Source organism: Temnothorax nylanderi, unplaced genomic scaffold (genome assembly GCF_030848795.1).
Source record: "Temnothorax nylanderi isolate EJ_2023f unplaced genomic scaffold, tnyl_v1.0 TNYL_tig0105_pilon, whole genome shotgun sequence".
Lineage (NCBI taxonomy): Eukaryota > Metazoa > Arthropoda > Insecta > Hymenoptera > Formicidae > Temnothorax > Temnothorax nylanderi.
Window position 1 is genome coordinate 410674 of NW_027249167.1, and position 14535 is coordinate 425208.

General features: G+C 36.2%; 2 protein-coding genes across 8 annotated transcripts in view; one reads left to right on the forward strand and one right to left on the reverse strand.

The window, feature by feature from the left end:
* The first annotated feature begins 474 nt into the window (after nt 1-474).
* LOC139775783 (putative lipid scramblase CLPTM1) lies at nt 475-5260 on the forward strand. The gene is made up of 6 exons (XM_071712060.1): nt 475-682; nt 970-1548; nt 1967-2084; nt 2163-2366; nt 3037-3174; nt 3275-5260. The coding sequence occupies exons 1-6, from the start codon at nt 488-490 to the stop codon at nt 4036-4038; spliced, it is 1998 nt and encodes a 665-aa protein (XP_071568161.1). The 5' UTR covers nt 475-487; the 3' UTR covers nt 4039-5260.
* The window catches only part of Mrp (Multidrug-Resistance like Protein 1), a 58184-nt gene continuing 48503 nt past the window's right edge, over nt 4855-14535 (reverse strand). For 6 of the 7 annotated variants that reach the window (XM_071712059.1, XM_071712058.1, XM_071712056.1 and 3 more), the window contains 6 exons: nt 11773-11953; nt 11588-11696; nt 11390-11516; nt 10635-11157; nt 10301-10547; nt 4855-9653 (listed from right to left, as the gene is read on the reverse strand). In XM_071712059.1, coding sequence (XP_071568160.1) covers nt 9539-9653; nt 10301-10547; nt 10635-11157; nt 11390-11516; nt 11588-11696; nt 11773-11953 — 1302 coding nt within the window. In that variant the 3' untranslated portion in view covers nt 4855-9538. Of the gene's footprint in view, nt 9654-10300; nt 10548-10634; nt 11158-11389; nt 11517-11587; nt 11697-11772; nt 11954-12801; nt 13023-14535 lie in introns of all 7 variants that reach the window. The other variant, XM_071712054.1, reaches the window with a different exon arrangement.

Below are 14535 nucleotides of genomic sequence, written 5' to 3' on the forward strand. Positions count from 1 at the left end.
GACTGTGATTGGTCTATTTTCTTACAGCCTTAAGGGCCATCTACAATGAGTCGCAGTCGTAAGAGTCGTAAGAAATTGACCAATCACAGTCTATTATTCTCCTTGCGGTCGAAGAATAATGAACTGTAATGCTGGGTCTACAATGCGAGTCGCAAAGTCGTGAGTCGCAAGAATTGACCAATCACAGTCGAATTATTCTCCTCAAATTCGACTGTGATTGGTCAATTCTTGCGACTCACGACTTTGCGACTCGCATTGTAGACCCAGCATGATTGGTCAATTTCTTACGACTCTTGCGACTCCGACTCATTGTAGATGGCCCTTTACGATTATGACTAAAATTTTGTAACGTGCAATGGCCTTAACTTTTCCTCGAGAACTTGGGCCAAGTTCTACATCGTGGACAGGCCTTTATATGTGTGGCAACTTTTCTAAATCTAGTGACTTTAGCCTCTGCGTTTCTTCTGTTTATGATCGAAGGAAACTCATGGCAACTCATGGCTCACGGGACTCCGGACTGCTCCGGACTGACGGGACACGGGATCTGATCAGGAAAAAAATGGTGGTTACTGGGGACGATCATCGTGACAACGCGGAAGTAGATGACACAGAAAATATGGATAACAGTCAGCCCAATGGTGAACTGGTCCCGAGAACCGAACAAAATAACGACGAGGCAGACGTGCGTCAATTTGCTATATTACATTTATCGTTTATCTCGATTCTCACGGTCGCACCGTAAAGTGTCTTGAGAATGAAGACGGAGAGTTTACATCAACGTCTCTTTAAATTATACATGAGTTGTTTCTTCCTTTTTTCTTTTAATGAAAGATTGCGCAATACTGCATAGTCAGTTGGGTACAGTTGTGGATATTAAAATTTATTTATAAATTGCCGTGATGTTATGTTATGCCAACATACCGAAGTAATGTCGAGGCATTGATTGTAACTCGGAGATGTTTCTTGCAGGCAAACGTGGAGAATAACGAACAAAGGCAGAAGGCACAGCAATCGCGCTTAGAATCATTCTTTGCCATAACAAAATCGTTGATAATACGAGCTCTCATAATTTATTTTATTAGCAGCCTCTTTAGACGCTCCGATAATAATCCGAAGTCTCCCAACGCCGTTGGCGATGTGCGCTTACAAGCTGTAAATATATTTTCGAATGGAACGTTATTTGACCTTAGTATTTATCTGTCGGAATCCGAGAACTTTAAAAGGTTTGACGATCCACGATCTTTGATTTGGTTCGAAGAGGGTTTGATTTATGGGGATTGGTATGGCGGACCGAATCGAGACGGGTCCAGAGTTCTCGAGCACATGTTTGTCCCTTCCGAGCGATTAAAACAAAACGGCTCGATCTACCTTCACATATACATAACGAAAAGCGGGAAATCGCCGAATCCCAAAGCTGGCAAAGGCGTTTACGCTGGTGACTATATGTCTTACTCAAGAAAAATGTTGAATAAGTTTAAGAAAATTAGGTATCAGAAGAGACACAACTTGTTGACTGGTGAAAGTACAGCCAGTAAGGAGGAAATGGCGGTGCGTATATCTTATTAACTTTCAAAATCAAGGCCCGAGCACATAGAAAAACTTAAGAGCCTCCACACAAAACTTTCGTATGGCAACGAAACGTGGGTCAACGCACAAGAAACGTTTTGACGTATAACCCTACTGTTACTGTTACGAAAAAGTGTGTGTGGCCAGCTTAACCGATACGTTTCTTGTGCGTTGACCCATGTTTCGTTGCCATACGAAAGTTTTGTGCGGAAGCTCTAAGCAGTAAGACGTAAGCAATAAGGAAACTAATGCCCGGTCTACATAGGCCGCAGTTCGAAAAACGCAAGACACACGCACAGACTACATGTCAATCTAGCCTCTATACACAAAGAAACGTGTAAAAGAAGTTCAGCTAAAACAAACAGCCTATTGTGTATGCTAAGCATGTAAATTCTTGCAGAAAGCTGAGCTAATGGATCAAGAATATGTGTCGCACTGGCATCCAAATTTGACCGTTAATTTAGTGTTTGATGAAACCAATTGGGTGTATGGTCAAGTACCGCAGCCATTGGACGAATGTAAGTTTATAGATATATTTATATTTTACATGCATAGACCTATAGTACCGAAAACACTCCAGATTACTCTTCTCTTAGATATACATTTCTTACCCGGTGGAAATTCTTACAAGCCGATACTATATATGAATGATTTTTGGAACATGCAGCGGGACTATCAACCGTTAAATAATACCGTAGAACAATTGGAGCTCAGGTTGACTTACCAGCCACTTTCGTTGTTCAAATGGCAAATATACGCGGCTCAGTCCGTTAGAAATAAATGGACGTCGTCGTTCATGGGTTTGTGTTACGTTTCTAAAATAGCAAAGATTAACAAGGGAACAATCAACTCTTGAGCCCTTAAATTTTGCTAAAATTTTAATATGTTACAGTACACTTCAGTCACTAATACAAGGTACAGTAATTTTGTCCAATACGCAATAGTTTATGAGATATTAATGGTAAAACATTTTTTTTTATTAATGATAAATCAGGTTTATGCAAAGAAGTTGCATTTATAAAACACGCTTAGTACCAATTAATATGCGCTTTAAATGTTTCTCTAATAGATATCCAAAAACGTGTACACACCTTATGATCATATTATTGATAGTGAACAAATTGAAAGTTCCGACACCGAAGATTAATTGTCATGTAATATATTTTTGTTAATTTTGATGTACTTCTTTGTAATGTCATAATTTTATTTTTCTCATTTATAATACATAATTATAATATGTAAATAAACTTTATTTTGCAGAATTTTAAAACAATTACACGAAAAATTTTAAACATTAATATTTCATGAACTATATTGTGCATTGAACAGAGTACTGTAGCTTGTATTAGTGAATGGGATGTACTGTAACATATTAAAAATTTAGCAAAATTCAAGGGGTCAAGGGTTGGTTTCGCTACATGAACAATCGTGATTAGTAAGGTTTATCATTTTTTGTTGTTCATGTTATAGGAGAAGCATCTGATGACGATGATAACGATCAAGATACTCTGAAGGAAACTTTACTGGAAACGAATCCATATTTACTAGGATTGACTATAATTGTATCGATCTTGCATAGTGTGTTTGAATTTTTAGCATTTAAGAATGGTAAGCTCTTGAAAAACCAAGTCCATCTTTAATAAGTAATAAAATCTCGCACATATTGCGCAGCTGCAAACATTCTGAGAAATATGCTTATGCTTTTCAGATATCCAATTCTGGAACAACCGAAAATCCTTGGAGGGTTTGTCGGTGCGCTCTGTATTTTTCAATGTATTCCAGTCTCTCGTTGTTCTCCTCTACGTTCTAGACAACGAGATGAACACGCTTGTGCGCATTAGCTGCGCGGTAAGTCTGTGCATCGAGGTGTGGAAGATAAACAAAGTTATAGACATTAACGTCAATAGAGAAGTGAAAATACTCGGAGTCTTTCCGAAGATATCATTCCAAGATAAGGGATCGTACGTGGAGTCTTCTACGAAGGAGTACGACAGACTCGCCTTCAAGTATCTATCGTGGGCTTTGTACCCTCTGCTGGGAGGATACGCCATTTATTCTTTAATGTATTTGGAGCATAAGGGATGGTACTCTTGGATTCTCAATATGTTGTATGGATTCCTGTTGACTTTCGGATTCATCATGATGACACCGCAGCTATTTATCAACTACAAATTGAAGAGCGTCGCGCACCTTCCATGGCGTATGCTGTCGTACAAATTCCTGAACACGTTCATCGACGATATCTTTGCATTTGTGATAAAGATGCCGACGTTGTACAGGCTCGGCTGCTTCCGCGACGACATTGTTTTCTTCATATTTTTGTACCAAAGATGGATATATAAGATCGATCACACCCGAGTGAACGAGTTTGGTTTCTCCGGGGAGATGGAGACGCAGCTCGCGGAAAGTAAGAAGCAGGTAGCTGTCAAGGACCGTCCGTCAAAGGACGGATCGGTGAAAAAGAATGAATAATACTTGATGCGCATAGATTTAGCATTAAGTACGTTGTATTCTACGTTGCCCCGAATTAATAAAATGTCCGATACCAAAGGAATATAATTACACACATCGATAATTTATTTATACAAATTTCCGCATAATTGTGTGTGCGCGTGCGTGTGTGTACATGTATAATCTATTTCCGAAGCTACGTTTCCTTATGCAACGACGCTTGGCAAAAGAGGAGAGGTAAGGATAGAAATAAATTTTCTTACTCGAACTTAGAATATGCGGAGATGCGCGAAGAGATGAAAACGAACAAACGGTACACACATGCGTATAAGAAACATAGCCGAGATAGCTCGTCATGGATCCATGGCTGTATCTCGCGATTCTCTCAGAACAAGCTATAAATGTAGGTAGTATGCTCACCAATGTTATCATTCGTGTAAATGTTTGATCGCGAGGTAGGCACTTCCAATGTATTGTGTTAGCACGGGAAACGCCGTTCTACCGATTTGGATGTTCAGCCAAATGTCGAAAAGAAAAAAGAAAAGAAAGCCCAATGAGGATCAACGATTTCAGACGATGTTAGCAATAGCATTCGCATTATCGGGCGAGATGTTGCTACGAAATAAAATTGATTTAATTATCATACATCACACATGTATCTTCTTCTGAGTGACAAATTTGAATCCTCTTCATTCGTATCGCGACATTTTATAAGATTACGCAAGGGGGGAGGAGAGATGCGCATTAAATGGTTCCTTCCCCTTGTAAGCTCCAGCATTCAGAAGCCTGTGTAACAGGAGAAGGGGGGGGGGAGATCGTGTTTCACTAATGCCGACGTTAGTATTACAAATTACATTTAATGTTGTATTTTATATTTTGTTAGAGTATAGTCATATAATTATCTACCGCCGACTTACTGTCTATATTTTGGACAATGTACATTACATATCCATTACCGTAATATAAGTAATATAAGTACTTGTTTCCGAATGAGATTGGTTTGTAGCGTAATTTGTGAGTATCACCGCACGCCAAGGTGTGCGATGCCAAGGTTTTAAACGCGGCTCTTCGGGCTAAGGTCGTTACGTGCGGTCGCGGAGATATTCTGCGGCATCACTCTGGAAAATTGAGAGTATTCGAGAATAGAGGTACACGGCAGTCGTACGTATTATTAACACGACGCGCCGATGCCGTTTAGACTGTAAAAATTATCGTTTATAATAAATATAGATGATTCCTCCTAGTTGTTATCTTTACTACTTCTTAAGCGCGATATACAGGAACTTACAAAATTTACGTAAAACGACTGTGTGTGTTCGATAAATTTATGTGCTCAAGATCGACGAGCGTTGGTCGCTCACATAAAAAAAAAGAACTCGTATCTGTCCATATCTGCAAGTTTCATTCAAGTTGAACCCCGTTATATTTCCCTCTGTCGCTTTACATAGCTAAATCCCTCTGCGCGAACAATAAATGTAACGAACGAGAAACCGAATATCTTATATGCAAATATTATGTATTAAATTGCGCGTAGCAAGATGGCGATAACAACTGGAGCTCCACCAAATTTTACAATTATTAGATTATATATAGAAAGAGAGAAGCATGCTAGAAAAGAAAATTAAATATACAGATTGATAAATTTCTAAATGTACGTTATAAACGGTACGTTAGTTTCCTGCTTTTTTTTTTGTTCTTACAAGAAGGCACTTTTCCTTCCGCGCAGTTGTCGTTAGTAAGCTCTCTCGCATGCGCGTGTATAATACGGATTACGATATAGTAGAGCTTTATTCCCTGGCTCTTTTTAGCTTTCTTTTTTAATGCTTAGTATTATATCTAAGGTAAATAACGAATGAAAAACGTGTATTACAATTTGAAACACAGATTGAAGATTACCGTTTACATGTCTCTCATCTGCTGTTTTAATATCTACATAACACCGATATCGTAAAAACTTCAGAATGCGATTAAAAAAAAAACTGTTAAAAGAGGGACGTACATACAATTCATCGCCGCTATTTGTGTTCGAGGTACGAAAAATTCGGTTCGGCGATACGCATGCTACTAAAAACGAAAGGTAATTTAACTGAAGCCACGAGCGTAATTTTTAAGTAAAAAGTTAAAAGATATTTAATGCGTGGTTTAATCTATATATTATTAACAATGGAAATAATACGCGTGAAAATATAATTCCGCATTTTCTCTTCGCAACATATAATCGTGGAAAATGATTAATCTTGCGTAACTCTTTCGAGTCAGATTTTCGAAACAAATCTTGAACATTGAATCCGTAAATTTTCATTCCAATTTCCCAGTGAGAAATACCTCATCAAAACGATATCAAATTGACGTCAAATAGATGAAATTTTCATCTATTTGACGTCAATTTGATATCGTTTTGATGAGGTATTTCTCACTGGGTTGATGAACACACGTCCGACACGGTAATTTTTATTACATTGCTAAGTTCGAAAGAGTTAGTCAAGAATTAAAATAATATCTTATTGTATTATAATATCGGTAGTTTTATGAATGGCAAGACAGATTTCTAACTTCGCACAAAAAACAGATTGGAAGTATGTTCGATATGTAAGCAACATCGATAACGAAAGTTTTATATAAACACATTAACGCAGGGTCAAATTTCATAAAACAAAACTTCCAATAATATTTGATGAAAAATGTAAATTACCGTGTAACAGTTTAACCAAACGGCTATTTTAAATTTTGATTTAAATTATACCTTCCCAGATAGCCAAGCATATTAATTAAATTAAAAGCATTATGCAGACAACGATTACCTTACGCAAACAAGCGGAAAGCTCGTAGTATACTTATTGCCATAAAAGTTGCCACAATCTGTTGGCAACCGTTTTGGTGGCAATAAAAGTCGGCAATCCAATAGGCAAAATCGGAAGCCGCTTTCCTCAATATTGAAGGCAACTTAGCAAAGCAGTTTTAAGCAAATTGACAGCAACCTGCGGGCAACTTGGCTATCTGGGTTACTAATAAAATTGCGAAAAAAGATCTCTCTCTAAATTTAGAACTTACAGTAAGGTACGGAAGTATTTTCTAGTCACGATTTGGTAATTACACCAGATCTGCGAGTCATGTAGTTTTGCGAAAGAAGGCCCGAGTTTATTACATAAATTGCATTGAGTACTGACGAAACTTGGTTAACTTGACGTTTGGCTTTTACATTTGTATCTCGGATACATTTGGCAAATATCACTTTCTTCCTGTTATAAGTTTAGTGGCTACTGCTTTTTTTCAAGGGCCATGCGAGCCGTCTATCTTTCTTCACAAATATTAAAAATTATTATTTCCAAATGATGGAACTTTAATAGGGCACTAGGCGATTGTAGAATGACTTCTAATTATCTCATTTTCAGCAGCCTTATTTTTACAAATAGAGTGGCAAATAGAAAGCAAGTTTAACGCAATGTTAGTACTCTTGAAAGTATCCAATGATAATCTGATAATATAAGATATTAAAGAGATTAAAATACTATACAAATCTAGTACATATACGATTGCTATACAAAATAGTAAATACTAGTTTAAGAGTCTAAATTATGATTTACCTATGAACGCGATCAAACGCGAAAAGAAATAAAGTACGCGAGTTATAGCTTTAAAGTTTATGTAGTACATATAATTTTCGATAAATGCGATTTCTCTCTGCTCTTTGTAAAATAGGCACAAATGTCATTTAACTATACTTTGGGTAATACATGAAACTTTATAAAGAGATAGAGTATATACAATAAAATGTGATATTGCATTACTTTCCTAAATACTTTTGCTGCATACGAAATGTGTAAATTAAAACGACCATTGCAACGTTATTATTCGCATCAACAAGTGATTTATAAAAATAAAATATTACGTTACGTATAAGCGGTACTGAATGTCGGTTTAAAATTAATTTGTATCCAGTTTCTTAATAAGGTAAGCATTCAGCAAATGTCAGATTAAAATACACCTCAATCGGGATCTATTAACATTGTGTGTGTGTGTGTGTGTGTGTGTGTGTGTGTGTGATTTAACAAAGTAACAATAAATAATGTTAATATTGCGACTGATTGTCATATGTTACAGGAAAATATGAAAATAAAAATGCACTTTTTTAAGTGAACGATATAGTCCATGGAAAAGAAATCCAAATTGTGCACTCAAATCTAGAGAACATCCCAAATGTTATTGGGTGCTTTCCATTTATTGACACAAGTCGACACAACGTCGTTCTATCTTTTGTTGCATTCAATAATTAACAAAGACAGAACAACACTTGTGTCGACTTGTGTCAGTAAATAAAGCACTCTATGAAGAAGTAATTGTGAGAACAGTATTCTAGAGCTCGAAACGGTATTTTAAAGCTCTAAATTGATGGGTTATTTGGAATAATCACGGTCAACTTTTTGTTCTCTTTCCTCTTCTCTTTATAATCTGAATGAACACGCACTTTTATCGATCACTGTACACACATTTGTTGATAGTCTTACTTTAGTAAAATCGGAACTATTCAAATTGGCGTAACTTAACTCGAAAGTTATCAGGTGCAAAAATTCCTATCGCTTGACTGAATATTTTGGGAACATATTCCCAAAACCTTGGCTCGCAAATACTATTCAAACCAATATTACTTGCTTAAAAATTATCCGACACTATTACATTCCGTAAGTACATCATTAATAACATATAATGATATAATACAATATCATTGTATCAATATTAAATATAATATTGATATAATATTGATTTAATATAATATTAATTATTACATATGCAATATTAATCAAATGCTGTTGCTTTAGAAATGTGTAAATAAAAAAAGCTGCCGTAATGTTGTGTAAAAACGTTTATAATTTAAGTACGTTAATTGCACTATAAGTTATACAGATTATTTTTAAGAGGGGCACAAAGCGCATTGCAAAAAATAATTAATTGATTCTCTTTTATCAAAATGCTGACGTACTATTCATTATAGGAATCCACCCGATCACTGCCTAGTTAAAGTTGGATATCGGATATCGACGATAATTTAGAAACGAGATGTGTCGCATTGCTTGCTTCGTAATGAAAGACCTCACTACTTATTTCTAGGATATATAAGGTTTGATAATCGACAGTGCAATCGAGAAATCATTATTCGTCACAGGATAAGATCTGGTAACAATTTTGACGATAATTCAGCGTACTTGCACAGTCGGTTAAATCAAACGTTCTCGCTTGTTCATAGAAATATTTCACTATACAAATTAATGCTAAGGTTACGCGTTTTTTTTGTTTTATGGTTTTCTGAGCTGCGTTCGAAAACTTCACTCGGGTGCACATCAGCGTCGTTCTATCCTTGTTCAATTTTTAGTACGTAACAAAGATAGAACGACGCGGTGTGCATCCGAGTAAAGTTTTCGAACGCAACCATGCGTGTCGCTTACTTTAACGTTGGCTCGCAAATAACGCGAATACAGGCGCTAAAAAAATCATTACGTGATATGAATTCTTTTTCTTTTTTTGCTTAAGCAGCTAGACCTGCGTCCTTAGCCATACTGTAGAAAGAGCTAGATGGATTGCGAAGTAGCACTTCCGGAGAATCATATTCAACGATCAGACCATTGTCCAATACGATCACCCTGAAACATTATTATTTGTGATTTAAGCCAAAAATAGAAAATAGTTTTGCGATCGCATCATGATAATTGAACAGCCCCAAACCAATATAGAAAATTATTTTATTTATTTATATATTTGCCAGTTATGTCGAGAAACTGAAATATATTTATTTATCACTGGCGAACTACGAAAGCTGTTTATTTTTATTTTATTTATTTCTAATAAAAGCGGAAGCTAAAATTAACATAGTCATCCAAACTTCCGCTGTAATGGTGAGCATTTCAAACATTTTTTGGAATTTATTATAACTCGGAAATGAAGTTTAAATAATCTACATTCATTTTTATACTTTTATCATAACGTTTTTCTTATTTTTTTTTAAATCTCCTTGAGACATCAATTTATAATTAAAAATCACAATTATATTATTTTATTTTGAATTACATTTTAAAATATTTGTATTTATATAGGATTATAGTTTTCTATTCAGAACAATTAGAGAAAAAACAAGAAATTAGGTAAGAATTGGAATATTATTATTTAGTTATTTTGTAAAGAAAGATAAATTTACATATAAATAGTTCTAAATACTATTCAAAATAAAATAATTGTAGTACATACGTACAAACACACGCGAAATACAATATTAAAATAATTTTAAAAATACCTGTCAGAATCTAAAATAGTGTTGAGCCTGTGGGCTATTGTGAGAACTGTACAATCCTTAAATTCTTGGCGGATCGTAGTCTGAATTAAATCATCCGTCTCTAAATCAACCGCGGCTGTTGCCTCGTCTAATATGAGAACTTTCGTTTTCCTAAGTAACGCTCTCGCCAAGCAGATCAACTGTCGTTGCCCTACGCTTAAATTTTCTCCACCTTCAGAAACTTCATGTAAAAGAGCGTTTGGCAAGTCTAAAAAAAAAAAAAAATAAGGAGATTATATTTTTCAAAAGTAGAATTTATCGAAATTTCCTAACGGAAGATCACAAAGACTCATACTTTCTATAAATAATTTCAGATGAGCGTGCTCCAACGCTCTCCAGATTTCTTCGTCGGAGTGGCAATCGAAAGGATCCAGATTCATCCTTAGCGTTCCGGAAAACAATACGGGATCCTGAGGAATGATGGTCAATCTCGAGCGCAGATCGTGAAGACCTAGCTTAGAAATATCAATATCATCAATCAAAATCTTTCCGTGGGCGGCCTCGATTATTCTGAAGAGCGACAATGTCAAAGACGACTTTCCAGCGCCGGTTCTGCCTACTATGCCGATCTTCTCGCCGCCGAGAACGCTGAATGTCAGGCCGTTCAGCACGAGATCCAATCCCTGCCTGTAACGAACTTTAAAATTCTTAAAGTCGACGCGACCGTGCTTAGGCCACTCTTTCGGAGGCGTGTATTCTGTGTTCTTCCATGGCGCTTCTAGTGCGGTCTCACCGTACTCTTTTATTCTCTCTACCGCGACGATATTAGTCTCGACATCAGACGTCATGCGCACCAGCCAATTTAAGGTCTGGGTAATCTGTAGCAAACATAACATCAATCCTCATACATGAATACATATAATCCTTTCACAAAGTACCAAAAGAACATATAAATATCACCAAAGTTGCATGTAGCGACTTCTAAGCGCTTTTGATACTTTAACTTAGTTTTATCAGAAATGTTCGAGTGACATAATAGAAAATACCACATTGCTAATATAATACTAAAACCGTCGTTATATTGTATATATGTAGTTAATTATATCTTACTTGTAAGGCATAGCTGACCGACAGACCAACGAGACCTGAACTCATAGTATTTCTACTTAAAACAGCGAATAATGCTGCGAAGAATATAATTAAATTTCCAACCATCTCCAATCTCACGGCCAGCCATCTACAACATATGCATTTTAGTTAACAATTATGCATATAGAAATGTAATTATATCATCATGTAAAGATATACCTGTTTGCAATAATGCTAGGAAAGTAACACACTTGATTGAAATCTACTTTATTTTCAGATTCATGAATAAATTGTTCTTGTACACCGTACGCTCTAATTATTTGCGCACCTACATGACAGATAAGTAGATTAATTTTTATTAAGTAAAATATTATAGGACATGCGTATATAACTTTTGAACATACCAGTTACTGATTCACTAAAATGCGAATATATAGGAGATCTCGACACGGACTCTAATCGTTTTAATTGGCGTGACGTTGCAACGTAAAAACGTTGAATAAAGTAATAAATCGCGCCTATTGGCAGTATCACCACGACAAATATAGGTGTACTGTAGCTTATGACAACGAGAGTAGCTATCACCTGCAATGCATACATACCGTTAATAACACAGAAAATATTCCGCTTCCTCATTATTCTCATAATGTAGAGAACTCGAGATGTTGATATTATCATATTGTATGTGATATAAATTAATCGGAGCAGGAAGAAATATCTGCGTGTCAAAAAATATGTAAGTATAAAGAATACGCAAAGTTGATCAAACGAATCAGCTTCATATAAGAGAAGTATAAATAAAAAGAAACTGATAATATATCCCATGCAGAAATTTTATTGAATGAAGCGCTCATATCTCTTCCGGACAGCAGTCGTTTTATACAAAAGAAAGACAAGCTAGCGCTGGTCGTTTCATAGGCCCACCAACATGTACCATGAATATGATTATCGCTGTGCATTAGACAAATACATACAAGCATTAGCGTCAAGATATACTTAAGTTTCTCTCAAGTCAAACTCGATACTGCTAAATCTTTTTACTCCGGTATAGACAGAGTAACTCCATTAACTGTAGTCGTTCTGCGAGAACGGACACAATTATACTCGATGGCAGACTCTACGGCACATTTACTCCACGTGTTCCGAATGTATTTTTGAAACCAGTTTGCAAAGCTACGGGATTATACCCCATCCAAAGTGTCCAGCGTATAATAATATACCAATACCACCATTATTCAGGCACCTCTTAACAAACACAAGTTATATATCCGGGGAAAACGACATATCTGATCGCAGTCTAAGGTGTACGCAAAGTTTTCTGGTGGATAGTGATGGTACACGTATGAAACTCAAACTGCGAGGTCGAGAAGATATGGGAAAGCAATGATAAGGAGATCCCAATTGGTATTCTCGGCACGCTACGAAAGAATTACCTCGAACAAGCAATAGATGGTATCAGAAATTTGTGGGGGAAGAGATGTATCCAGTACGTCCACGTCTTTAGCAAACCTGGAGATAATACGACCAATAGGAGTCGTATCAAAGAAGGTCAATGGGGCACGCATCACAGCACGCAGCATCACTATGTGCATCTGGCGAGCAGCCAACCAACAGCCCAGCTGCGGTGCCAAATCGCAGAAAAAGCTCGCCATCGCTACAACATCAGACATGGATGACTTTCATTGTAACCGCATCTGATACGGTATGCGCGATTCGTGGAAAAAAAACGATAATCAGCAAGAATTTAACGAAAACTTATCTCATAAGCAGTCAATGTGTTATACGTTAGACGAACCATGTATTACACGACTAAAGAATAGCTCTTGACATTATCAGACTTAAACTTGTTTCGTTTCTCTTTTCAATGCGGTTTATTGAAACTGCCGAACGATTGCTATAAACGACATTTATATTTCTCTTTTCTATTGTAATGCTGCTCGATTATCAAATGCAATTTGGCAATATTATGGACTTAAACTACTGCTCTGATCTCATATTATGCGAAGGTGTGGAGTTTGCTGTGTGGCACATACCAGACAGGATATATATATATATATATATATATATATATATATATATATATATGTAGAGCAATAGGAAATACAAATAAATCACATGTTCCCAGAAGGCAGAATCGTAATTAGGAGGATGTTACACAAGCAAGTAATAAAGTAATAAGCGTTATCAAGCACAAGCAAGACCATTTTTGTACACGAATATTACTGGTATAATTGTGTCCATTCCCTGAATGATTACTACACTATGCGGTTGCACTATGATTTATTTTATATATACAATAGTTGTACAAATTGTCACGACGACAGTTGTTAGGCAAGTTAAAATTAACAGTAATGTTCTCAAACAGTAACTGAAAAAAATTAATATAAAAAGAATTTGATACAAATGTAAGAAGACAAAACAATTGTAGAGTTTGCTAAGCGATGTAAAAATGATAATGATTTGACGAAGCTAATTCCGTTTTGAGCGATATTAAGGCTCCGGGCTCTTTTCCGACATCTCGTGAGATGTGACGTCAGAAGCGAGAAATGTTGAGAATTGACACGTTGAGAATTCTTGCATGGCATTTCCAAATAAAAAGGTATTTACATAAAATAACACTTCAGATCACTTCAGCACACTTCGAAAATACTCCGTGTTTAGGTTAGGTCTACCCCTTTCCCTTGACAGTTAATAAACAGCCGCAAAATAAATGTAATACGAAACCTAGTCATGCGCCTGTGCATAAGCTTGCATCGTATCACATTCCTTTTACGGATATGTTGAGATGTTTAACTGTCAAGGGAAAGGCATTCAACTCGGAGTATTTTTGAAATGTGCTGAAGTGATCTGTATATAGTGTTATTTTAAGTAAATATCTTTTTATTTGGAAATACCATGCAAGAATTTTCAATGTGTCATTTCTCGCTTAATTCTGACGTCACATTTCAACATGACCGCGACGAGTACCCAGGAGCCTTAAGCAGTTTGTGAAAAAAAATCGAAACGATCATCATTCTTTAGTGCCTCTAACTCGTCGAATCCAAACACGTATATACTGACAGTAAACGAAAATGAACATCATTAACGATAGCATCTTCCGAAAAAGGCGAACAGCGGGATATCTGGTCCTACGTTTTATCCCTAAAATAAAGCAATTAGCACACACC

What these genes read in the sequence shown, in the direction of transcription:
- LOC139775783 (XM_071712060.1), top strand. Translation starts at nt 488, where the DNA reads ATGGCAACTCATGGCTCACGGGACTCCGGACTGCTCCGGACTGACGGG. An exon ending in AAAATAACGACGAGGCAGAC is followed by an intron (nt 683 to 969) that starts GTGCGTCAATTT and finishes TGTTTCTTGCAG; the next exon opens with GCAAACGTGGAGAATAACGA. An exon ending in CCAGTAAGGAGGAAATGGCG is followed by an intron (nt 1,549 to 1,966) that starts GTGCGTATATCT and finishes AAATTCTTGCAG; the next exon opens with AAAGCTGAGCTAATGGATCA.